Here is a 27564-nt window from a genome sequence, read left to right on the forward strand (position 1 = left end):
TCCCATGTTACTCCATAATTCCTCAATGACATTAGTATCTACACAAATTGGTAGTCTAGCTGATTGCAATATGGAAAGGTATGAGAATCAAATGTATGCAGAGCAAACTATTTAACACTCCAGCTATCTGTACTGCTCGGAAAGGAAGTTGGCCAATGATAGCAATTCATTCGAAATGGCTTCAATTCAGTAGGACACAATACCTGTTCAGGGGAATGAGAAAGTGATGGAGTAGAAACTAGAAAGGGAGAAAGAATCGGTTTCTGGGCAGAGCCAATTGAGGCTTGGCTTCATGGCCAACAGAAAAGCAAGGTAAGTCAGCTACAAAACAACATTATCACTGGTCAGAAATAACGGTATTTTAGTGTTGTTTGTAAGTAATTCTGTACCAGGAAGTGATTTTATTTTAAGATGTAGCTGGAAAACAATAGGAGGAGTAAGCCATTCAGCCCTTTGAACCTGCTCTGCCATTCACGGCTAATCATCCAACTCTAATTGGTTCATGGCTTTTCCCAATGTCCACTGATCCTTTTAGCCCCAGGAACTAATCTAATATCTTATTGAAAACATGCCTTTCTGAGACAGAATTCCACAGGCTCACCATTCAGTGAAGAAATGTCCCCTCATCTCAGTCCTAAATGTTCTCCTCTGTATCCCCTGATGCTTGACTGTAGATCATCAGGAACATTCTTGCTGCATTCACCCTATCTACTTCTGTTAGAATGTAAAAGGTTCCTAAGAGAATCTTCACCCCTCATTCTTTTAAGCTCCAATGACATAATCCAAACTAATGTAGTCTCATTTCATATGTCAGTCCTGCCATCCTAGAAATCAGTCTGATCAACCTTTGTTGCATTACATCCATAGACAGAACATGTTCCCTCAGGTAAGATGATCAAACATTGCATACAATACTCCAACAGTGCTCTCAACAAGGCCCTCTACAATTGCAGTAAAACATCTCTGCTTCCGTACTCAAATCCTCTCATTATCAAGGTCAACATACCATGTTTGTCTTCTTTACCTGCCTGCTTACTTTCAGCAACTGGTGTACAAACATACCTAGGTCATGTTGCACCTCTCTTTTCCCCCCAGTCTATCATGCAGATAATCTGCCTTCCTGTTCTTGCTACCAAATTCAATATCCTCACATTTGTCCACATTATTCTTTATTTGCAATGTATTTGTCCACTCACTCAACTTGTCAAAATCACACTGAAATACCTCTATATCCTCATGTTTGCCCTCCCACCCAAGTATGTTATCTGCAAACTTGAAGATATTACATTTAGCTCCCTCACGTAAAGTATAGAAATAAAAAAACCCTTTAGGGAACTCCAAGCATAATAAGCCTTGATTATACAGTGTGAATAGCTGGGGTCCAAGTAATAATCCCTGCGGTACTAGTCAATGGCTGCCACTCAAAAAAATGGCCCATTTATTCCTATGCTTTGTTTCCTATCTGCTAACCTTTTACTCTACCCACGTCAGTACACTAATTCCATTCCAATCCTGTCACTGTTTTCCAGCTCCTCTGCTATTAAATCTTTTATAATGGATTTTAGCATACAAGGTAATTACAGAGCTTACACATATCGCTTGCAGAGAAAACTCGGATTAAAAAGGTTAATCCATTGGGTGAATTGATAATAACTTACTGAAGAACTTTGTTTATGTTCAATTAAATGCAAAGCATGTACACTTACAAGGATGATGAGGTAATTACCAATGGGTGTGGGAAACTCAACAGCCAAGTGAGATCTGATTAGAAATGTGAAATGTGCAAGAAAAACCCATGAGGTCCACCGGAACATAAGCTTAGAAACAACATTAGCCTGCTGCAAATTATTTAACAAGTTGAGAGACGTGTTGAAAACTACAAAAGTCAATAACCTCATTTGTCCACATTATTCTTTATTTGCTATGTATTTGCCCACTTACTCAAATGGGCAAATTTGAGTGGGTTGGCAAATACATAGCAAATGGTAAAATGGAGCTAAATGATTTGTACTGAAAATGTGTTGCTGGTTAAAGCACAGCAGGTCAGGCAGCATCCAAGGAACAGGAAATTCGACGTTTCGGGCAAAAGCCATGATGAAGGGCTTTTGCCCGAAACGTCGAATTTCCTGTTCCTTGGATGCTGCTTGACCTGCTGTGCTTTAACCAGCAACACATTTTCAGCTCTGATCTCCAGCATCTGCAGACCTCACTTTTTACTAAATGATTTGTAAAATTTCAACATTGTACAACAAGCATTTCCAGTTGAGTTGAACTATTTTCTGTCTTGTCATAATGAATTAAATACTACTTCAAGTTGACAACTTAACTGTTGTTTTGATTTCTGAATGATCGAGAAGAAGAATGAACTGTGGAAGAGTTAAAACAAAAATGAAATTTCTTTTTCTTATGTAGGCACATCCACAGTGCTGTTAGCAAGGGAGTTCCAAGATTTTGATCCAGTGCCAGTCAAGAACTGACAATAAGTGGCTTAAAAAGGAATGTGAATGTGGTGACATTTCCTTCTTGACAGTAGAGCTCACATATTTGAAAAGGGATTTGGCAAGTTGGTGCAGTGAGTGTTGCATATGGTGGGTCATGACACTGCGGGTTAATGATGAAAGGAGGGAATATTCAAGTTGGTGGAAGAGGTGTCAATCAAGCAGAGTCCTTTGTCCTCAAGTACTGGCAATAAATACTGAATACTTACCGACAGACGCGAGCCAGCACGTACTCTTGCTACAAATTCTTTTTCTTTTTGTGCAGCTTCTCGTTGGATTCTTTGAAAATTTGTTAGTGCTGTAGTGAATTCTGCTACTAAACGATCTTTCATTATCTTCCTCTGCCTCTGAGAAAAAAACAACTAAAAATTAAGATACATTTCAAAACAGTAATAACGGTCATAAACAATATATTTGATATTGTAAAAAGAAGTCTGGTTTACAAGAAAATTATACTTTCAAAATCAAATTAGTTAGTATTAGCAATGTAAAACTGCTCCAAGACAACAGCCACATCCACATCCACAAATTATGGGGAAAATGGATTTGAAGTCTTCTTACTAAGGTTTGATTTTACTTGTACATACTCATGTTTAAATGTTTTAAAACTCCTTCTAAAATGATTTTACTTACGAATATTGAAGTCAAATTAATAAAACAGAAATGTTTTGATATAAATGCTCATTAGTATATTGAGTGAATAGCTGAAGTGCCGAGACTTTTGTTTATTAGCTATTGCAGCTATTAAACACTAGGAAAGATGTTTTCAATAATCATCAATACAGTGATACACTGGATTTGAAAATTCGGATATGATGGGATGACAAAAAAACTCTTACCTGGTCAGTTAAAGATTTTATTAATCCAAATTCCCTTAAATTCTTCTCAGTTTCTTTAGCAAGATGGTTTACTAACTGCTGCTTCTGCTGACTAAGATTAGAAAAAAACATTCAATGTATAATCAATAATGTAAAACAAATCAGTAGCAATCACAGACAAACAGCTCCTGGCAGTAATATCAAAATTGGCTAAAAGTACTTCATACCAACATTCACATTGTTTGTACATTTAGTTCTAAAGCTGCATTGCATAATCAAGTTTATACAAATAGTAATTTTTAATTTGTTTTCAAGATTTCAGAATGCTGGAAAGGCTACATTTAGTGTTCATCTGTAGCTCGGCTGTGGGGCCTTCCCCAACCTCTACAATTTTTGCGCTGTTCATGATACAATTAGGTATGAAAGTCTGAGATTCTTTCCCAGCAATGTTAAAATAACAGCAGTTTACATCTAAGTCAGATTATCAGCATGAGCCTTAGATGTGAAAGTGTTCCTGGCATTGCTTCTTTTGCCTTTCTTGTTGTTATAAGGCACAGAGTTAATGGGTATTTTTAATGTAACATTATTAAAGTTACTCCAAAGCATCCTTCAATCACATAGCATGATGATGCAGGTGTTGGATAATAAATTCAGAAATAGAGGTGGCAATGAAGGAAATCACACTCTCCAGAAAGGCACCACACTTGATAATTGAATATTGGGGTTCAGCTGGACATTGACAAGCACATATGCAGCTTAACTGTCACTAGGAAAAAGTGAGGACTGCAGATGCTGGAGATCAGAGCTGAAAATGTGTTGCTGGAAAAGCACAGCAGGTCAGGCAGCATCCAAGGAGCAGAAGAATCGACGTTTCGGGCATGAGCCCTTCTTCAGCAATGTTAAGTGTCACTAGCCACATTTCAGCCCAAATGTCCTTGCTAAAGGCCTTCAGGTCTTAACATAAGCTTCACTGGCAGAAGTACTGTGAACTAAGCCAAGCTAAATGGGATCAGAGAACAGCTTCATTATAGACCAAAACAAAACAATGTCATTGATGAATTAGTTAACGAGAGAACTAAAGAGCCCATTGTAAAAAGCTCCTGCAGACATGACAAGGGTCTCTAATAACATTCCTCCTGTGCATCAGGTACAATTTCAGCAACTGGAGGCTTTTCCCCACTGAGTTTAAGTTGGCATAGGTGGTGATAAAGGTAACCACTCTCACTTCTGCTTTTGACATCTAGCTCCTGCATCCCAGCTTAAGTGGGAGAAGGCATTCTAAGTAGAATAGCTATTGTAAAGGGAATACATTCCCAGAGTCATACAGAAACATAGGAAGTAGGAACAGAAGTAGGCCACTCAATTAACTTATCCATATATTTCATACGTCAGTATCTTAAACAAATTGTTTTACACATAATAGTGAATAGCTGGGATGCAAATACTGATCTCTGCAGTATCCATTTATCACCACTTTCCACTTCCTAAAAGAAACCATTTATTCCTACTCCCTTTCCTGTCTGCTGAACAATTTTCAATGCATGTCAGTGCATTACCACCACTCCCATGTATTTTGATTTCACTTCCTGACTTCTGTGGTGCTTTATCAGAAGCTTTTTGAAAATCCAGATATAAAACATCCACTGTTCTCCCTCATTTATTCTACTAGTTACGACCTCAGAAAAATTCCATTAAGTTTACCAAAGACTTATGACAGGGAAATTGTATAAGAGGATATTGTACAATTGGTGTTTGAAACAAGAGTCCTTTTATTACATCCTTGATAATAGTCTCCAGCATTCTCCCTTCTACTGACGTTACATTAACCATTTTGGAACTGCCAGTTGCCCATGCCCCTCCATTTTTAAACAGTGGAGTTGGATTCAATCAGTTAGGACTGTTCAAGAATCTACAACATTTGAAAGTTGACAACAAATGTATCCACTATTTCCACGTTCATCCAATTTTAATCCCTAGAGATAGTTTATCAGGCTCCTGGGGATTTATCAAATTTCAGTCCCATTAATTTTTCCATTTTTTTTAAAATTTAAACTAATTTCCTTTAATTCCACTTCCCCAAAAAACCCTTGCTTCTATAGCACATCTGTAAAATTCTGTGCGTATTCTTCAATGAAGCAGAACTAAAGTAGTTGTTTAATTGCTCTGTAATTTCCTTGCTCTCCAATATCAATTATCACATTTCAGATGATGAGGAGACTGTATTCGTTTTCACTGATACTCTTCTTTCTACATACTTACAGTTGTTTTTACAGTTTATGCTCATACTCTACTTTCCCTTCTTAATCAAATTCTTGATCCTTATTTGCTAAATTCTAACTGCTCCCAGTCATCAGGCTTGCTCCTTTCTTGAGCAACTTTTACTTAGGTCCATAGAAAATCTAAGAGCATCCTTAACTTCTTTTGTTAACTACATTTGGGCCAGTCTTCCTCTTGTGTTTTTTTGCTCTCAATGAGTACATAACTGCTGGACTGCATGCATCAATTCCATAAATAATAACCATTACCTGTCTACTGTCAAGCATTTTAATGAGATTACTCAGTTTATTGCAGGAACTCGCCCCTCAAACATTCATAACTTCCTTTGCTTTGATTCAGTACCCCGGTTTTGGATTGAACAACTTTAGTTTGTATCACAATGAAGAATTTTATCATGCAATGGTCACTTTTTCCTTAAATCTGTGGCATCAGGACTAGCTCAGCTGCGCAAGAGGGAAGGAAAAACATGCGAAGCAAGAGTGATAGCAGATTTAATCATAAAGAGAACCAACAGACGTTTCTGTGGAAGCAGGCATGACACCGGGATGGTTTGTTGCCATCCTAGTGTCAGAGTCAAGGATGCCATTGAACAGCTGCAGGATATCCTGAAGGGGGAGGGAGAATACCCAGAGGTTGAGGTCCATGTCAGTATCAAAAATATAGAAAGAGGGATCGAGTCTTCAAGGCAGAACGTAAGGAGCTAGGAAATAAATTACAAAGCACAAGCACAAAAGTTGTAATGAAAATTTGTTTGCATTAGACAAGTTTCACAAATAGATGAGTAAACATCAAAGATTAGATTAGATTACTTACAGCCCAACAAGTCCACACCAACCCGCCGAAACACAACCCACCCAGACCCATTCCCCTACATTTACCCTAACACTAGGGCAATTTAGCATGGACAATTCACCTAACCTGCACATTTTTGGATTGTGGGAGGAAACCGGAGCACCCGGAGGAAACCCACGCAGACACGGGGAGAATGTGCAAACTCCACACAGTCAGTCAGTCGCCTGAGGCGGGAATTGAACTGTGCCACCGTGCCGCCCACAACCGAAACTAATACTTTCAGTTTTATAAAGATCAGGATTTTTTTTGCCCAGAGATTCAGTTCGCAGGTGTCTTGGTTTAGCTTAGACATACAGAAGTTTCTCCTAGAAAACAGGGTTAGTATAGGACTGTTAGGAAATAGATTCACCCTCAATGTAAGCGCTTTAATGTAATACATTCAGACGATAAGTATTTGTTTAGAACCCAGAATGGCTATTTGATGTTGAGGCAGTCTAAGCTAAGTTATGTAACTAATCGATGAAGATGCTCGAAAAACTCTCAAGACTAGGAATTAAAAGAAAAAAAGTTGAGTCAAACCTATAGATGAGAGCGAGAAAGAAGAGAATTTTCTATATGACTCAACCACTACAGAATGATGATCTTGGGAGAGTTAGGATTGTATTTTATCAATACATTTCAAAAATCTTGCAAATTATATGTGAATAATTTGATTTATTTTAGTTTCGTTACTTTTGCACATTGTTAGAACCAAATCTGCAGCACTGCATGCTTGCATTCAGTGAAAGACCAAATTGTTAAAACAAAACAAAAACCAAAAGAAAATATGATTAATCAAGGCAGACTCAGATCTGATTCAGCCAGTAATAACATTATGTATGCATTGTTATGATCCCAGCTAATGATCAAGCTAAGCAACAGTCACCTGAAGTACAATACCACTGATCATACAGCATTCAATGTCCATCCAGATTTTAATAATGAAAGGAAAGCCTGCTCTAGTAGAAGAAACCAAAGTTACAATGTCACAAATCATGGTAAAGCATCTTCTGTGTTATGAATATATAAAAGAATCAGTGATGAAACATTGATGGGGTTAGGATATGGAAGAAGATATGAACTGGAAGGAGTATGCTATTCATCTCTTCAAGATCTTCCCCAGGCCTCACCTCCTCTTGAACCAACTTCACATAGCCCTCATCACCCCAATATAGTGCAAATATATATATCTACTGCCTCTTTAAATACTTTCACTTTCTTCACATCTCTCTGGGGTAGGGAATTGCAGACATTCACTATCTTCTCGGAGAAGAAATTCCTTTGTTTCTCAGTTTTACACGAGTGTATCCTACACTGTATCTGATGCTCCTATTTCGATACTCCCTCACTAGTGGAAACATCATCTCAACATCTACTCCATCAAGTCTCCTCAAAACCTTGCATCTTTCAACAAAGTCATCCTTCATTCTTCTAAACTCTAAAGAATAAAGGTCAAATAAACCTATTCAGCAATTTTTGACAGGCTAGCACCTTCATCCCAAGAATTATCCTACTGAATCACTTTTGAACTGCCTTCACTACCAGTATACCCTCTTTAATGTGGGGACCAAAACTAGAGACAGTACTCCAGGTAAAACTTCACAAATACTAATATAATTCTAACAAATCTTCTGCGTGTAGAAATCTAAATTCCTCGCAATAAAGGCCAAAATTCCATTTACTTTCTTAATAATTCAGAGCACCAGCATGTTTACTTTTATGTTTCATTCATAAGAACATGTCTGTGTTGCACTTTGTTTTGGGAGTCACTCTCCAAATAAATTATCACCTGACTTTTGATTCTTCCTATCTAAGTGCATCATCTCAAACTTTATTACACTAAATTCCTTCTGCCACCTTTTTGCCCATTCACTCAACATACATCCCCAGCAGATTCCTTATATCCTTGTCACAAAATGCCCTCACATCTATTTCTATATCAGCAGCAAATCTGGATCCATTACACTCTGTCCCCTCCAAAACATTAATACAGATAGTAAAGAATTGAGGGTCGAGTTTGATCCTTGTGACGCTCCACTTGGTAAGTCTTTCCAGCCTGAAAAAGACCTTTTGTATCCTGACTCACTGCTGTCTGTGTTAACCAATTCTCAATTTATCCTAATAAAGTTGCCATAAACCCAGAGGACTACAAATTGCTCTCTCACTCAAAAGAAATATAATTGGCAATGAGCATAGCCTTAGGGTCCCCATTCCTCAGGTGAGGGACAAGGTTGATAAGGTGGCTTTCACCAGCTGAGGCTACCATGAAGATCCCGTCTTCTCAATCACACCCCTCACCTGAGGCATGGTGACCCACAGGTTTAACTCATCGCCAGTCAGCGCTCTTTAATAATGAAGCAGTCTGATGATTCTCTGGGACTAGGGGGACTTTATCTAATGTATCCAATACATTACCCCAGGACTGTGACCTCCTAGCTTGTGCTAGAACCTTTTGTGTGGCACCCTATCAAATGCCTTCTGGAAATCCTAAAACACTAGATCTGCAGGGTCCCCTTGATCAACTCTGCTTGTTATATCTTCAAAAGAACCGGAATAGATTTGCCAAATGTGACTGTCCTTTTACAAAACCACGCTGACTCAGAATGTGTTAAGCTTTCCTAAAATGTTTCCTGTTTCTTCCAAAATAACAGACTTTAGCATTTTCCCATGATGCTAAAGTCTGATGACTGATGTTAGGCCAACAGGCCTACAATTTCCCAGTATGTCTCCCTTCAGTCTTAAACAGGATATCATAGTGCGGGTTTTCCAGTCAGCTGAAACCCTCCGGGAGTCTGGAATATTGTGATCAATGCCTCCACTATCATGCAACACCAGGTTATAGTCCAACAGGTTTAATTGGAAGCGCACTAGCTTTCGGAGCGTCACTCCTTCATCAAATCATGTCCACTATCATAAAATCCTGGAATCCCTATAGTGTGGTAGCAGGCCAGTAGGCCTTATGAATCCATACCAACCCGTCAGAAGAGGATCCCACTCAGAGACATTCCTCTACCTTGTCCCTGTAACCCTGCATTTCCCATGGCTAATCCACCTAGCTTACACATCCCTGGGCATTGTGGGCAATCCAGTATGGCGAATCCACCTAACTTGCACATCTTTGGAATGTGAAGAAATCAGAGCATTTGGAGAAAACCCACATACAAGGGGTGAAAGTATAAACTCCACACCGACAATCCCTTTGTCCCTGGCACTATGAGGCAGTCATGAAGCACTGAGTAACCCTGCAGACTACCTCTGTTGTCATGTCTTTTAAAACCCTTGGATTTTGGGACTACCAGGTCTGCTTTCAGTTCCCTTAGAACGGTTAAATACTTAGTCCCCCATGGCAGCAACAGTTATAAAATTTTCATCCCATTAGCACCTTGCTTATCTGCTGTCTGGTTTGTGAAACAGACGGATGTCAACAGCGTCAGTTCATTTTCCACACCAGTTAAGGCTGCCATGAAGGATCTCCTCTTCTAGCTCTCTGCTCACCTGAAGCATAGTGGTTCTCAGGTTAAACCACCAGACATCTCTAACAAGATTGCTGCCTTATGATCTGATAAGGGCTATGGCAAATTAAAAGATCCAAAACATGACCACATGTCTACAAAGCCACAATCTGGAAACAAATTCACTTTAAGAAGAAAGTTAAGACCAAACCCAATTTAATAAACAGCTAAGAAGATACAAAATAAATGCAGATTACTTGGACCTTCACCCCATAAATCCGTAAGACCATGACTAATCTACCTTCTACCTCACCTTCACCTTCCTGAAGAACACCTATATTTCCTCTTTGAACATCATCATTGGCTTTCTTTCTGTGCCACAGTGCACAATGACCATCATTATGTTCTAGCTGACACTTCATAGTGTGTTCTTGAGCGTCCATTTTATTATACTTTCCACCTTTTTTTCCAAAGATTGGTCCACTTCCCCTTCATACCTGTCACAGATTCTCAGTTTCCAGTTTTTGAAAAATTATTCTATGTTCTCACTATCTTCCTTACTTTCCTCATCCTGCATTCACGCCTTTGTGTTGTTAAACCAGCAAACAATGGGAACACCTTTTCAAACATTCCCAAATTAATGAGTTCATTTATGAGCATATCTTTCTGATTACTCTTTTGGGGCAATGTAAATTAAGCAATCTAGATTTTCCATCCATAAATTATACTCACAGCTGGTGTCGAAGTTCTATATTATCCTCAGGTTTACCGAAGTAGCCCAAAGTATTTTGGATTTCTGCAGCTGAAGAAGTGAAAACGTTATTGAATATTAAGATAATTAAAGACAAAATTAACAATTTTCAGCAAATGATAGCCTTGAACGAACAACTAATCTTAGAGGATGCACCAAGAACTACAGACAAACAGTGACAGCCATTAGCAGGTCTACTGAGTGCGGGAGATTCACCTTTCAAATTTCATTATAATTCCAAGTTGACTAAACTATAGCTACAGTTAAGTTGCAAATAGTGTAAATTGATCCAATTCAGTGTCAGATTATCAATTTCAAGCGTGAGATCATCATGTTTTTGATTGTAAGGTAGGTAGCCTGGAAGCCAATTATTTCAATTCCAGCTCATTTTGCTTCCTTTCCTGAAAAAGGAGTTTGTTTTTTTGACACCAGAAAACATTTGTGTAATCACTGGCTGACAGGACATCAGGTTAGTATCAGCACTGATCAGAAGTTCCTGTAAACTATGAGCAAAGCAAACTCTAAAACAAGAATTTTTCCAGTTGGACAGTAAAATTATACACATTCACATACCTGGACACACACACACACACTCTCCAAAACCCATTGCCCTACATTTCTTCAATTGCTTAATGAACACCTACTTTCATTGTAGGAGGTTCTAATTAAGAAAGCTTGCAACAGCCAGCTATTTTAATATTCTAAACATCCACTCTTGCATAGGATAGTCATCAGATACAATTCCAACTACTTATTTCAGGCAATATTGTCCAATATAGTGAGAATTCAGATTATAGAAAATTGTACTATTAACAAATGTTAACAAGAGTTATCAACACCATTATACCTTCTTTGATTTTAGTCATGTTTGCACAAGCGCATTTTAACTTCTGTGCATGTCAATGAAATGACAAAGCAAAAAACAAATCATTGACAGTTTAAATCAACCTAGATGAGGGACCAGCTGGTAGATGTGCTGTGCTTAGACTTCCAGAGGAATTTCGATAAGCTTCCAGATTAAGATCGCTGCAAAAAATAAAATAAAATCTCATGGTGAAAGAAGTAGCACACTGGCATGGTAGGAGATTGGCTGGATACTAGGAAGTAGAGTATAAGTGTAAACGGGTCTTTTTCAGGCTGGGCATGTGATGAGTGGTGTGCCAAAAGGCTCAGGGCTGGGTACTCAATGGTTTACAATTTATATAAAAAACTGAGTTGAAGGGACAGATAGTATGATTTCCAGATTTGCTATTATTACAAAGATAAATAGGAAAGGACAATGATACATAATGACATTGATAGGTTAAATGAGCAGGCAAAGACCTGACAAATGAAGTATAATGTGAGTAAACATGAAATTGTCCATTTGGCAGGAAAAATTATAAAGAACAGTATTATCTAAATGGTGAGAGAGTATGGATTCTGAGGTGCAGGAAGTGGACTGTGCATGAATTACAAAAGATTAATATGCAGGCACAGTTGGAAATTAGGAAAGACTATCACAGGGTGAATGGAATACAAGAGGAGGAGAATTATGGTTCAGTTATACAGGACAGAATCTAGAGTAAATGCACAGTATTGGCTACGTTATTTAAAGAAAGATGCAAATGTCTGCAGCCAAGTCAGAGAAACCTCACTAGCCATTCTCTGGGATGGTCAGCTTTTCTTCTGAGGAAAAATTAGACAGGCTAGGTTTGTGTCCACTAGAGTTTAGAAGAGTAAGTGGCAATTCGACAAACAAAATCAATAGTGGCGCTTGACAGGGGAGATATGGGGAGGATGTTTCCTCTTATGCAAAAATCCAAAGCTATTTGTCATTAATTAAAAATTAGAGATCACCATTTAGAAATTAGATGAATTTTCCTTTTCTTTGATGGTCACGAGTTTACAGGACTCTCTTCCTGAAAAGTAGGTGGAAGCAAAGCCCTTGAATATTTTTAGGCAGAAGTGAATAGATTTGCGTTGAACAAGGAGATGAAAGGTTACCTGAGTTAAGCAAGAATGTGGGTTTGTAGTTACGGCCATGATCTTGTTTAATGACACAGCTGGCTGGAGGGGATAGATGGCCTATGCCTATTCCTGATTTGTATGTCCTGTAATACTACTGACCTCATCAATCATAATGATAAAGCTGATGTATGTGGAGGCGGAAGGCTGGGCTGATACAATATGACAATGATGGCTGACCAAAGGATTTCAAACTGCAATTATTAACATAGCTTTCTCTCAGAATGCAAACTTTAGAATCTCTGAAATTTCATTCTCCCTGTGGCATTTGTAATAGCAGTTGCAAGTCAACTTATACTACTGTTACCCTCTGGTGATGTAAGCAAAAATAAACAGTATGGAGAACTACTGTAGTTTGTTAGTTAAAAAAAAATCACAACTCCAGGCTATAGTTCAACAGGTTTATTTGGAAGTACTAGCTTTCAGTGCACTGCTTTTTCATCAGGTGGTTCTGGAGTACATACACTACAACCACCTGATGAAGGAGTGGCACTCCAAAAGTTAGTGCTTCCAAATAAATCTGTTGGACAATAACCTGGTGTTGTGAGATTTTTAACTTTGTACACCCCAGTTCCAAACCGGTACCTCCAAATTGTAGTTTGTTAGTGTCATTTTTAACTTTCCATGGAGTATGCAATGCATACACAGTTTTAATAATGCTCTTCTTGGCTTGGCAACAGGTCCACTCCTAGTTAGGTTAATGTTAACTGCACATGAGGGACTAGAGTCTCATGAATGCTTGCTTGACAAAACAGAAGCTCAGATCCCTTCTCTGAAGAACACGTGTGAACCAATTTTTTAAAAAATTACAATGTCATCTGTATTATTCCATTCTACTGCCACAAATTGTCAGTTTTACCCAATTTGTTTTCATAATTTGGGATGTTGAGTCAGTAAATTATCGTTTCACATAAAAATTATTTTTCTCATGTATACACCTTAAACAAGGCACTACTTTTGTTTATGTACCTGGTCAGTTTCAGTAACTTGTACAATCTAATTAAATGTGATTTTGTATTTATCCAGTTAAAGTGCTCCATCAAATTGTCTATCTCATTTGAGTTATACTGTCAAGTTTTGCACTTCACACCAACTCAAAGTTGATCATTAAATGATAAGTTGGTCATTGAGAGAAGAAGAGAGTAAAGACTTCGAATCCATTCTTTTTCTTCATTTAATAGTTTTATAAGCATTTGCAGAGACTCAAGTGCACGTCATTGACAACCTTTGGTCACAGTTGTATACAGACCAGAAGGATCAGTGAGTTAAGAAAAAGATAATCCAACAAATGTACTATCATAGAATCTCTCCAGTGTAGATCTAGGCCATTCAGCTCATTGAATCCACATTGACCCCCCCAGACAGCATCACATCCAGCCCTCTACCCAATCCCTATAACCTCATTTTTTCCGTGGCTCTTCCACCTACCCTGCACATCCCTGGACACTATGGGCAAATTAGCACACCCAATCCGCTTAACCTGTGCATCTTTGGACTGTGGGAGGAAAGTTATGCAGACATGGGAGAAATGTGCAAACTCCACAGAGATAGTCACTCAAAGGTGGAACTGAACACGGGACTCTAAACACAGCACTTGCTGTGAGTCAGCAGTGCTAACCACTGAGCCATGGTTTAGCTCCCTATACTGGGCTAGTGGCACTATAGCGCACATTTAATTAGCTTGTACAAGTTACAGTACATGCCCAACCAATATGAAACCAAAAGATGGAAAACTAAAATTTTTATAGTTAAAGCAAAGGAATTGATAGTCACTTGATGAATTATAATAAACAAGTTATATTCAAATAGTATAGCATTGTCAAATACAGTAGTCATCACAAGTACTATGTGCAAGGTATTTTCAAACAAATTACTTTTAAACTGGAATGGCAGTGCTTTTGGGTCTCTATATCTTATAGTTTGTAATCTGCTCCCGAAATCCCATCACATCTTTAGAGAAGGTGATGGCCCAATGGGGTTGTTAGAGTCAGACGTACAGCACGGAAACAGACCCTTTGGTCCAACTCATCCATGCCGACCAGATATCCTAAATTAATCTAGTCACGTTTGCCAGCATTTGACCCATATACCTCTAAACCCTTCTTATTCATGTACCCATCCAATGCCCTTTAAATGTTGCAATTGTACCAGCCTCCACCACTTCCTCTGGCAGCTCATTCCATACACACACCATCTTCTCCGTCTTAAATCTACACATCATGGCATAATAAAACTAAATTTTTTTGCTAGACTGTTAATTCAGAAACCCAGGATATGTTCCGAGGACCCAGGTTCAAATCCTGCTACAGCAGATGGGGAAGGAAACTGCCTTGCTTACTTGGCGTGGCCTTCCTGTGATCGCAGACCCACGGCAATGTGGTTGACTCTTAACTGCCCTCTGTGTAATTTGGGACAGGCAATAAATGTTGGCCTAGTCAGAGATGCCCTTACCCCATGAATGAATCAAAAACAAACATTTCTTTATTCTTAAGACCCTCCTACCGATCATTTAACCAGGCTCTTGACTGCCTCTACTGATGCCTGTTTCTTTAACTTGGTCCCCACTTTACTCTGATTCTGAAAACGTTTTAGAACACTAAAGGCAATATATAAATACAAATTGTACTGGAACTACTGTTGAACTGGCATAATTACAATTCAGAGTCTATTCGAACATTTATGTCAATAAATCTCTAGTGGTAAAAATTGCAGACCTGGTTTTTTTGACTACCTCCCAAATTCAGTCCCCATCAGCTTACTAATACCAATGAACTTTATCTTACACAGACTGCAAATCAGGAGTGTAAACTTCAGAGTTCAGAGCCCTCAAAAAACTGTTGCAGAGTAATTTAAGGCAGTAAGGGAGGGGGTTTTCAATCCATCGTATTGTTGTAGGTTGTCAGAGGAGCATTCCACTCCTCTGCTCAAATTCCGTAATCCGTGAAAACTTTTTTCCTTCAAGTCACCATCTGTTTTCCTCCTGAAATAACTGATTGCTCACACTTTGACCATCCTTGTAGAGCTGAGTGTTCCAGATTCTCGAGCATAAATACTTTCTCACATTTCTCCTGTATCTTTTGCCCAAAATCTTAAATGGGTCCTCTGGTCCTTGTACGGTCTGCTAATGGGAATAGTCTTACCAACATTTGATCATCAGTCAATCTTGCACACTTCTCTCAAATCTCACCTCAAACAAGTCAATGTTTTCCATTGTAGGAGAGTCTAGACAAGGAACACAAATTAACCCTTTAGAGGTATCTGATTTAAGACTGAAATAACTATTTTTTTGTCACCCCGAGAGGGTTGTTACTGTGTAGAATTCTTGTCCCCACACAGGAGCAAAGGTCATTTCACTGAATATGGTCAAGATGGTTTTAGACAGAATTTTGATCAACAAGGGAGTCCAGGGTTATGGAGGATGCGCAGGAAGGAGTTGAGGCCATAAGCAGATCAGCCACGATCTTAATGAATTGCAGAGCAGGCTGGAAGAGTTGAATGGCCTACATCTATTCCTAATTCTTGTATTCAAAGTTCCCTCTAAATTGAGCAGCTGCTGAGCAAGGCTCTGCACATGCCAATCAGCGTGCTGATGCACGGATTTCCAATAATAGAAGTCATGTCTGCACACAGCCCTCAGACACGCGTGCACTGGAAAAACAAAGCAGGTAGTATTGCTTATGTTGCTTTCATTCTCCTTTGCCTCAATTACAAGCCCTTTTCAACCCAACATTTTCTCTAAAACTTGCCAATCAACCAACACTTCTACCTACTTATAATTAAGTGATGATTTAAAATTTGATATTCTTGCATTTGTCCTCATAAGTATGAGACAAAAAACTTTGCCAATACGTCTCTCTTTTCAGCAATATTTAGGTATTGCATTGCCAACCACTGATAAATCTTAAAATATATCGTTTCTTCATTCTTGCCAGGTCAATGTGTTAGAGCTTCTTTTTGAAAACAAATAATTAGTTTAATAGAAAGGTAGACACTGTATAACTTACAATATTGTGCGATCTTCTGGATATTTGAACTTATAACATGAGCAAGCTTGCGTGCATCTGAAGATGAACTAGTTTCTTCCACATGACTATCGTCCCTGTTTGAAATCATGGCTGGTTGTAGTTTAAATAAAACTTCAGTACGAGATTCAGTCGACCAACATCAGTAATCCAAATAATCTTCCCTTGGATTATTCCTGAGACCTGGAAAACACATTAAAATATATGAACATAAAAATCACAAAAATAATTCAATAGGGGAAGGAAGATTTATCCACCTATATCAAAAGCTTGGATTTCAAAAGTAGGGCTAATTAATACAAAGTTAGTCAATAATAAATACAAAAAGAAATTCAGGAGAAAACTTTTAGGAAATGGTGAAAAAGATAGATTCAAAAAGTTGACATTCTATGGAAGATTAATTTCATAATTCATCAATTTTAATTCATAATTAATATTTTAGTCCAATCAGCATCATTAACATCATTAAAAGCAATGATCAGATCATTTATCTCCTTGTTTGTAAGACCTTGCTTTGTGTAATGTGGATGTTACATTGAGTTATTATAAAAATGGTGACACTTCAAAAGCACTTGACCAACTGTAAAGTACTTTAGGATATACCAAGGTCATGAAAAGCACTACTTAATACAAGAGTGCTGAGACAGAATAGATGTGCAGAATGCAAACCTTTTTCAGATATCAGTTCATAGTTCCACAGTAATAGAAGCATTTGACCCATCAAACTTGTTCCGCCATTCGTTAAGATCATTGCTGATCTATCCATCGTTCCTACTCTTCCTAACTGCATTAGACCCTTAATTCCTCTGCTATGCAAAAACCTATCCAACTGTGTCTTGAATACATTTAATGAAGTATCAGAACCTTGTCAAATTAGAGACATAGGTACATGAGCAGCCATTCAGCCCTCAAGCCTGTTCCACCATTCAATGAGATCCCGACTAATCTGTGACCTAATCCCTTAATACCTTACATCCAATCCAGCATCCACTGCTCTCTGAGGAACAGTGTATCAAACATCTACCACATTTTGTGTTATAGAAGTGCTTCGAAACATCTCTCCTGAACAGTCTGACCCTAATTCTCAAACTAGGACCCCTAGTTCTAGAATCCCCAAACAATGGAATAGGGTGGTTCAAGATAAACTATCTTCCTGTTAATAACAAAGAATTAAAGATGAAAATCTATCCAATCCATAAAACAGCCATACACCCCAGGTTTTGGTTAGAGATCACAGTCGTTTCATTCCTTTTAAATTTATCGGTTATATGGAATTAACTGATAGATTTCAGACCAACAAATCATACAATCCCTACAGAGTGGATAGAGGCCAGTCAGCCCATCAAGTCTGCACAAACTCTCTGAAGATCATCCCATACAGACCAAGAACCCCACCCTATTCCTGTAACCCCACATTTACCATGGATAACCCAACTAGCCTACACATCCTTTGATACCATGGGGCAACTTAGCATGGCCAATTCCTCTAACCTGCACATCGTTGACTGTAGGTGGAAATTGGAACATCTGGCAGAAACCTACACAAACAGGGAGAACATGCCAACTCCAAACAGACAATCACCCAAGGCTGGAATCAAACCTGGTCCCTGCTAACCAGCGCCCAAATCAGGCTAGGAATTAGACCATTCACAAGGTGAAGATGATGCAACAAAATGAACTGATTAGTCAAATCACCACTGATTAGTCATCGAGAAGTTTCTCTTTGCAGATATATAGGTTGATCTCATCAATGGCTCAGACTCAGCAAAAATAAGTTTCAGTGATAGAATGGGGGAATGGGCCAGTGGAGGAGTCAGAAATAGCAATAGAAGCATGAATCCAGTGGAGACAGGAAATGGTTTGCAACATAATCTGAAATAAACATAGGTCACACAGTCTTCAGGACCCTGCAGATAAAATAATGAGCATCCCATGTAACATAATGAATGCAGGCAGAAAAATGGAAAATGTGAAAACTTTAACTAAGGGAGCAACAAAGCACATGTCAGGGAGGCGAAAGGCTAAAAAAAAGCATACAGAAATCAAGACAGAAGGAAAATCGATTATTAACACCAAGCAGCAATTTCCCTCCTGGCTATGTATTGCAAAACTAGTGAATAAGCCAGAGGATTGTAATCAGGGAGGAAAGTGGAAATATTTCTACTAAAGAGCGATAAAGCTGGGTTAGATAGGCGAGGAGAGCCAATAGGAAGATCCACTCCAAGGAAAAAGGAACCAAGCAATGGAAAAAGTAAGTTAAAAATCACACAACACCAGGTTCTAGTCAAACAGGTTCATGTGGAAGTACAAGCTTTTGGAGCGCTGCTCCTTTGTCAGGGGCAGCACTCCGAAAGCTTGTACTTCCAAAGAAACCTGCTGGACTATAACCTAGCATTGTGTGATTTTTAACTTTGTCCACCCCAGTCCGACACCGGTGCCCACACATCATGAGAAGTGATAGACTGAAGTGATTCAATGAGTGGAAATTTTGCAATAGTAGTAAGCTACTGGGGAGTAAGGGAGTAAAATGCAGATTTCCTCACGTCGGCTGCAGTAAGACACAGCACCTGGTCATGGGGAGGGGGTTGTGGACTTCCTTGGTGCCACGTCATTTCATGCCTCAAACCGTGCATAATATATTTCATGAATACAGTATATTTTTGAAACAAAAAGGATAAAAATGACAAAGGAACGGATAATTTATTTGCAACTTAATAGTTGGTTTGTCATTCTCAGCCAGCCAGTCAAGAGGAAAAGACAGCCTACAGTCAAGCATTCAGCACCCTTCAAAATGATTTGTGGAAGTGATAGTGTCCTACGTACAAAAGGAAATACGCAAAGCAGTAAATTTACATAAAAGTATGCAATTAGCCTCAATCCTTTTCCTTTACCTAGCAAAATGCAAGGCAAACATATCTGGAAATGTCAAGTGAAGCTATGCTAAGCTAAACAGGAATGGATTTCAGAATGAATTCACAAACAACTAAAACCTGTATTGAAAAATGCTTTAGTCACAATCTAAGTCACAGCAAGTGCTTGTCTTGACTATTGCCAAGATTAGGTGGTCACCTGGATCCCTGATGAAGGGCTCTGGCCCGAAACGTCGAATTTCCTGTTCCTTGGATGCTGCCTGACCTGCTGTGCTTTAACCAGCAACACATTTTCAGGTCACCTGGATTGGCCATGTTGACTACTATATACCAAAATCCTTCTGTACAGTGAACATACCCATCTCTGTTACAATGACAGTAAGATGTGGAGATAATAGGAAAATAAAATGTTGGAGAAACTCTGAGTGAGTCTGGCAGCATCTGTAGAGAAATGAAATTAACGTTGAGTCCATTATGACTCATCTTCTGAAAGGAGTTGAAAACGATGAGTTTTATACTATTAACAGAGGAAGAGCGAGGGGAAAAGATTGCAGGAGAACACAGAACAAAAGACACAGGCAGCGAAAATGTATGTAAAAGGGAGTGCTAGATAAGTAAAATAAGTATAAACATTAGCTGTGAAAAGCAGAAAAGAGGTCTGCCTGCTGAGAGCAAAACCAAGGCACAAGGAAGGAAAAACAATAGAGTTCAGAGGTCATACTCTTGAAGCTATGCAACTCAGCACTGACCCCTAGGGACTGTAAAATGCATAAGTGGAAAATGAGGAACTGCTTTCCAGCTTGTGTGGAGATTAAATGGAACCCTGTAGCAAGCCTGAGACAGAAATCCTAGCATGGGAGCAACATAGTTTATTGAGGTGGCAAGGAACTGAAAGGTCAGGGTCATTATAAATACACTTACTGTGTCCATAGGAAAGTGGTCACCCAGTATGCATTGGTCTCACCAATGTAACAGAAATTGCATTATGAGCAGTAAATAGAGTACACTAATCAAAGGTCAAGCAAAATGCTGCTTCACCTGAGAGGTATGTCTGAGGGCCTTGGACACTGAGGAGACACAATGTGAATGTGCAGAAGTTACATGTTTTGTGATTACATAGGAAGATGCCATGGGGGAAATGGGGAAGGTTTATGAGGGATGGAAGAGTGGATGAGTATGTCATAGAGGGAATGGTCCCTGCAGAATGCTAACAGTGGAGGGGAGGAAAAGATGTTTGCGATAGCAACCTGCTGGATCTGGTGGAAATGTGGAAAATGATTCTTTGAACGTGGAGACTGATGGTGGGATAGCCGGAACTCTTAACCATGTCTAACCTATTTTTCATACCTCTGCCCTACCTCCCAGAACAATGTTAATGGTCCCGTCTGTGATATTGTGCTCTACACTTCACATCCCCAGTTCCCATACAATAGCAGAAGGTGTAAAATCTGCCCATTCACATCCTCCCTCCTCACTGTCCAAGGTCCCAAATACACGTCCCAGGTATAGCAGTATCTTACTTATACTTCGTTCCATTTAGGCTACTGTATTCACTTCTCAGTGTAGAATTCTTTACATTGGCAAGATCAAATGCAAATGCAGGCTGGGTGAACCAGAACATCTTCACTATTTCCATAGGAAAGACCCCAAATGTCCAGTTCCTTGCCATTTTAATAATCCACCCTGCTCCCATTTCTGTCCTAAACCTATTACTCAAAGAGATGTACAGCATGAAAACAAACCCTTCGTTCCAACTCGCCCATGCCAGATATCCTAAATTAATCTAATTCCATTTGCCAGCGCTTGGACCATATCCCTCTAAACCCTTCCTATAGATACCCATCCAGATGCCTGTTAAATGTTGTAATTGTACTAACCTCCACCACATCCTCTGACAGCTCAACCCATACACGCACTACCCTCTGTGTGAAAACGTTGCCCCTTAGGTACCTTTAAACCTTTCCCCTCTCACCCTAAACGTATGCTCTCTAGTTTTGACTCTCCCAACCCAGGGAAAAGACCTTATCTACTCAACCTATCCATGCCCCTCATGATTTTATAAACCTCTAAGGTCACCCCTCACACTTCGATGCTCCAGGGAAAACATCCCCAACCTTATCAGCCTCTCCCTATAGCTCAAATGCTCCAACCCTGGCAACATCCTTGTAAATCTTTTCTGAGCCCTTTCAAGTTTCACAACATCCTTCTGATAGACTGTGGAAAAAGTGAGAACAAAAAGCTCCTTGAGAGAAGGGGAAAATAGAGGCAATCAAATTGTGTACCTTCACAACCTACTGTCTTTCTCTGCAGCAAATGCAACACAAACATTACACCAGAATGAGATTCCCATCCGTCAATGTTTAACAGTTGACAATATCAGTGTAAACCATTTTCTTTAGTCAGACAGTTTACTTCAGATCAGGAAGTCACCAGTGGCAAAGATAGGACGACATATATTTGTTCAGTATATTAAATTTGACAAACCTGTAACTCCAGAAAAATGGTCCAACTTTTATTTCATGAAATCTAGAAAACTCTAAGGTTTGGCACCTTTCCATAATCTTTCACTGTGATAAAAGTTCAGTATTTCTTCAAAACAATTCAGTTTTGAGAAACAAATTTCAAAAAAAAAGAGGAAGTTATTATACTTCCTTCTGTAGTAATTAACTCCTTCAGACAGAAAGACATTAGTAAAGAAAGTAAACTGCGGGTGCTATTCACTATGTCAATGTGCATGTTCATGAAAAATTGGTCTACAATAAACAGATTCACAGAAATAGTGCCAGAAGTAGACCAAATACAAACATCTGCAAGATCAACTATTCAATTCTGAGCACATTCTTTTCTACTATCACATGGTTTCTGAAAAACGTTCAGACGTGACACTAAAAAAGCAAACCAACCAGCAACAAATTGGTTTGTTACAGTTTTAGTAGACCCAACCATTACATTGTCTTTGATTTGTCATTTCCTCATTAAGAAAAATGTCCAAACTTTACATAAAGTTTATAGTATCTACTAAATTTATGCACTAAACTGCTTCAAAGCGGTTTGCTTCATCAGGCATTGTCCATCAGAATGTACCATTATGCTCTGCAGATAGAGTGAACATCTCCTAAGCCTTTTGACAAACAATTCCTTTCATTTCTCCAATTTCATTTCCCAAATATTAAAACAAATGTTAGGATCAAAGAAGCATAGAATCCCTACAGTATGGAAATAGGCCATTCAGTCCAACCAGTCCACATCAACCCTCCAAAGAGTAACACACCCATACCCAGTTCATACCCCTGACTAATGCACCTGCCCTACACATCCCTGAACATTATGAGCAACTTAGTATGGCCAATTCACCTAACCTGCACATCTGTGGATTGTGGAAGGAAACCAGAGCACCTGGATGAAACCCAAGTAGACACAGAGAGAATATGCAAGGACTATGATGAAATATGGATTATTACTTTTCAAATTTTAAAACTGGAAATCAGTCTAAAAAGGGAACAAAACACTGACTTAAAATGGCCAGAGCAATCACCTGACCACATCGTTAGCCAGATTTCGCAAACCACTATGGAATAAACAAAACAGAGTTGAAATTAATATTTTATTAAAAGGCACCAAAATGGAGTCAAGCATAAAAAAGGTTAAAAAATCTCCTATTATTTTTACATCTTTCTGGGAATGTTTATTGGTTGAAGATGGAACCTTGTCTACAATTAGCAAACTTTACAAAAAAACACATGAGATGGAATAAACAAAACAAGTATGCATTTAAAGAGCAGAGCTAGCTTTTTGCTTGCCCAACTGGAACTAGTTGTAGAACATATTCTCTCTGCCTCAGAGACAACAGAATGCCCAGTACGAATACTGACTAAAAGAAACATTATAACACTCATAACTCAAAGGATGAATGAAAATAATTACCATTCCTGATGACTCAAAGCAAATGACCGTGGCCTCAGGTTAGAACTTCAGTTAGAACTTGGTGGCACGGTGGCTCAGTGGTTAGCACTGCTGCCTCATAGCTCCAGGGACCTAGGTTCGAATCCTGGCTTGGGTGACTGTCTGTGTGGAGTTTGCACATTCTCTGTGTCTGCGTGGGTTTCCTATGGGTGCTCCCAAAATATGCAAAAATACGCAGGCCAGGAGGATTTGCCATGCAAGATTGCCCATGGTGTGGGTGCATTAATCAGGGCTAAATATAGGGTAGGGGAATGAGTCTAGGTTGCACTTTGGACGATTAGTGTGGACTTATTGGATGGAAGGGCATGTTTCCATACTGTAGGGAATTTAATCGCCACACCTCAAAGACATCCTAAGGCTTGTGAATTGTAAAGAAGATAGGAAGCAGGAGGAGTAGGCCACTCAACACCTCTTTCATGTCAGCTCCTCACAACCCTCAACTCCTTGATATTTAAAAAATCTATTTACCTCCTCTTTAAATCCATGCAGTGATTTAGACTCTTTAATTCTCTCCCAGAGAGAATTCCAGATATTTACTAGACTCAGAGAGATCAATTTCTATCACATCATGATTTTAAATTAATGACTCCTTATTCTGTAAATGTGGCCCCCTAGTTCAAGATTCCCCACTAGTGGAAACATCTTTTCAACATCTACCCTATGTATTTCATTTAGGGGTTAGAAGAATGAGGGGTGATCTAATTGACTAAAAAGCTTAACCCGTTTTAGCCACACTGATAAATTAACCATTTCATCCCAAGAATCAGTCTAATGAATCTCTTTTGAACTTCCTCCAATAAAATTATTTCCTTCCTTAAATTCAGAGACTAAAATTATTCACAGTATTCCAAGTGCAGACTCATCAACACCCTGTACATTGGAAGGCTTCAATAGTTTTAAATGCCACTCCCTAGCAATAATTCCAGCCAAAATTCCATTTGTATTCTTAAGTGTGTTCTGCATCTGTAACGCTAACTTGGTATTTCATGAACAAGAATACTCAAATCCTCTTTGCCGCACTATTTTGGAGTCTCCTTCGATTTAAACATTTGCCTACTTCTTGATTCTTCCTACCTAGTGCACAAACTCAATTTCCTACTTTCACCTTCCAAGTTTTTTGCCTATTCACTCAAACTATCTATATCCCCTTGCAGATTTCTTGTGTCCTCATCATAACATGCCTTCAGCACCTATTTTTATAATCAGCAAAACTGCATACATTATACTCTCCTCCTTCCTCCAAGTCATTAATATAGATCGTAAACAATTTAGGCTCTAGACCTAATGCTTGTGGCACTCCACTAGTTAAACCTTTCCAACCTGAAAAAAGCTGATTAATCTTGACTCTGCCTTCCTTGTGATCACTAATCTTAGGTCCACGCTGATACAGTACCAATACTGTGAGCTCATATTTTGTGCAATTAGCTTTTACGTGATTCTTATAACCTGCCAATTTAAGAATGCCATATGAAGCTACCTTAAATTATAGCAAAGTATTTATTTTAAGAATAGAAAATGTATACAAACGAATTTCAAATACTTAATACAATGCCAAATGAAAATGACATTATACTTTAAAAGTAGGGGAAATTGAAGTTTTCCATGATTGTATACAGAACATAGACACAATTGAAAAATGTTAAAGAACCATGCCAGGGATATCGATTTCAGTGAGTCTGCAGAAGGATCATAAAGAAACTATACTTGAAACATGTAATCCGCAAGTCCTCATGACAATAATTTTTAAAAACATTATATAATACCGCAAAACACAAAATAAAGTTTACTAATCACAAGTCACAGGAAAAGTAATGAAAAAAACTGTAACTTCCAGCAGTGAAGTTTCAATTTTCATGTATCCATTATTAAAAATAAGCAGCTCATTTTTTTGTTCCTGCAAATACTGTATAAAGAGAAATAAATCTAAAGAAAAAAGGTTTAACATAAGGAATAGGCAACAATGTTGTAACCTAATCAAGAATTTCAATACATAACGCATGAGCTTCACTGATAATTCAGACCTGTGTTTTCACACCAGGCAGTCAACCTTACAACTTAATTCTGCCTTCTGACAACTCAGTAGAAATACAAGTTCAAAAGTGCTAGTTACTACCCATAATCTAACACAACAGATAGATAGGATAGTGAAGAAGGCACCTAGTATGCTTTCCTTTATTGGTCAGAGTATTGAGTATAGAAGTTAGGAGGTCATGTTGTAGCTGTACAGGACTTTGGTTAGGCCACTTTTGGAATACTGTGTGTAATTCTGGTCTACCTGCTATCAGAAGGATATTGTGAAACTTGAAAGGGTTCAGAAATGATTTCCAAGGATGTTGCCAGGGTTGGAGAATTTGAGCGAAAGGGAGAGGTTGAATAGGCTGGGGCTGTTTTCCCTGGAGCGTCGGAGGCTGAGGGGTGACCTTATAGGGGTTTATAAAATCATGAGGGGCATGAATAGGATAAATAGTCAAAGTCTTTTCCCTGGGGTGGAGGAGTCCAGAACTAGAGGGCATAGGTTTAGTGTGAGGGGAAAGATATAAAAGAAACTAAGGGGCAACCTTTTCATGCAGAGGGTAATGCATGTAAAGAATGAGCTGCCAGAGGAAGTGGTGGAGACTGGTACAATTGCAACATTTAAAAGGCATCTGGATGGGTATATGAATAGGAAGGGTTGGATGGACATGGGCCGGGTGCTGGCAAGTGGAACTAGATTGGGTTGGGATATCAGGTCAGCATGGATGAGTTGGATTGAAGGGTCTGTTTCTATATTGTACATCTCTATGACCCGGTGACAAAAGAAACTCAAGATAATACTCTCCCACGTTTTTTCCACATTGCTCCTCCTCTGCTCCTTCACTGTCAAGCCCCAAGAGAAAATCATGTATTTTCATAATATTCTTCTTCACCCCAAAGAAAGAGAGAATTTGAATGCATTTGTACAGTACTGTTCACAACTTTAAGACAGTCTAAATAAGAGTTTACAGTAAATCAAGTATTTTTGAACTGTAATCACTGTTATAATGTAGGAAAACAATTTGCACAAAGATGTGACAGTTACATAATAAAAAGCATCCGATCTGGTTTTGGGATGTTCATTGAGAGGCATATTAACCTGGATATTATGGATAACCTTCGTCATTTCCACCACCTACAAATGGTGGAAAAGCCTCATCTTCCACCTCGGGACCCTCCAACCCCATGGCATCAATGTGGATTTCATCAGTTTCTTAATTTCCCTTCCCCCACCTTATCCCAGGTCCAACCTTCCAACTTGGCAACACCCTCATGTCCTGGACATCCTCCTTCTCACCTATTCGCTCCACCCTCCTCTCTTACCTATCACCATCACCCCCACCTATATCTACATATTGCACTCTCAGCTACCTTCCCTCCAGCCCCACCACACACCCCTCCCATTTATCTCACCACACCCTGGAATCACAGTCTCATTCCTGATGAAGGGCTTATGCCTGAAATATCGATTCTCCTGCTCCTCAGATGCTGCCTGACCTGCTGTGCTTTTCCAACACCACACTCTCAACTCTAAACTCCAGCATCTGCAGTCCTCACTTTTGCCCTGCTCTTCAGAATGGCCATGTTGTGGTGTTGTTGGATTGGGGTGGACAAAGTTAAAAATCACACCAGGTTGGAGTATAACCAGGTTTTGTGCGATTTTTAATATTAGAATAATATTAAATGGAATTTGTTTTAGATCCAAACCAACAGGGCAGACAGCGCCTCCTCAGTATTGCAGTCGAGTTTTAATCTTGTGTTTGGTGTTCAAATTCCGGGATGGCACTTTAAACCCAAATCTTTCTGTCTCGTATATCTGAAAAATACCACTCAGTCCGACAAATAATATGAGATTTTACTTTTTCCCTCGTACACCTGTCACTTACAATTCTTTGCTAAATAAACCACCGTCACAGGCGAGCTTGACAGTAGCTGTCAAAAGGGAGGGTTTCAAAGCCCAAGCCGTTCTTGATTGCGCGTTGAAATAAACAAGCTGAAATCTCAGCCTGTGGTCACACGGAAAGCCCCGTGAGAGCTGCTGAACGCGGTGAGAAATCTGAAT

The 27564-nt window shown here is 39.0% G+C and overlaps 1 protein-coding gene across 3 annotated transcripts in view; it reads right to left on the reverse strand.

Moving 5' to 3' along the window:
* Positions 1 to 27564, reverse strand: part of LOC132806285 (syntaxin-7-like) — a 51031-nt gene that overhangs the window by 22889 nt on the left and 578 nt on the right. For 2 of the 3 annotated variants that reach the window (XM_060821231.1, XM_060821230.1), the window contains exons 2-5: positions 16639 to 16839; positions 10609 to 10678; positions 3338 to 3428; positions 2708 to 2845 (exon numbers count right to left, since the gene is read on the reverse strand). In XM_060821231.1, coding sequence (XP_060677214.1) covers positions 2708 to 2845; positions 3338 to 3428; positions 10609 to 10678; positions 16639 to 16747 — 408 coding nt within the window. In that variant the 5' untranslated portion in view covers positions 16748 to 16839. Of the gene's footprint in view, positions 1 to 2707; positions 2846 to 3337; positions 3429 to 10608; positions 10679 to 16638; positions 16840 to 27388; positions 27552 to 27564 lie in introns of those variants that run through there. The other variant, XM_060821232.1, reaches the window with a different exon arrangement.

This window comes from Hemiscyllium ocellatum, chromosome 3 (assembly GCF_020745735.1).
Source record: "Hemiscyllium ocellatum isolate sHemOce1 chromosome 3, sHemOce1.pat.X.cur, whole genome shotgun sequence".
Taxonomy (NCBI): Eukaryota; Metazoa; Chordata; class Chondrichthyes; order Orectolobiformes; family Hemiscylliidae; genus Hemiscyllium; species Hemiscyllium ocellatum.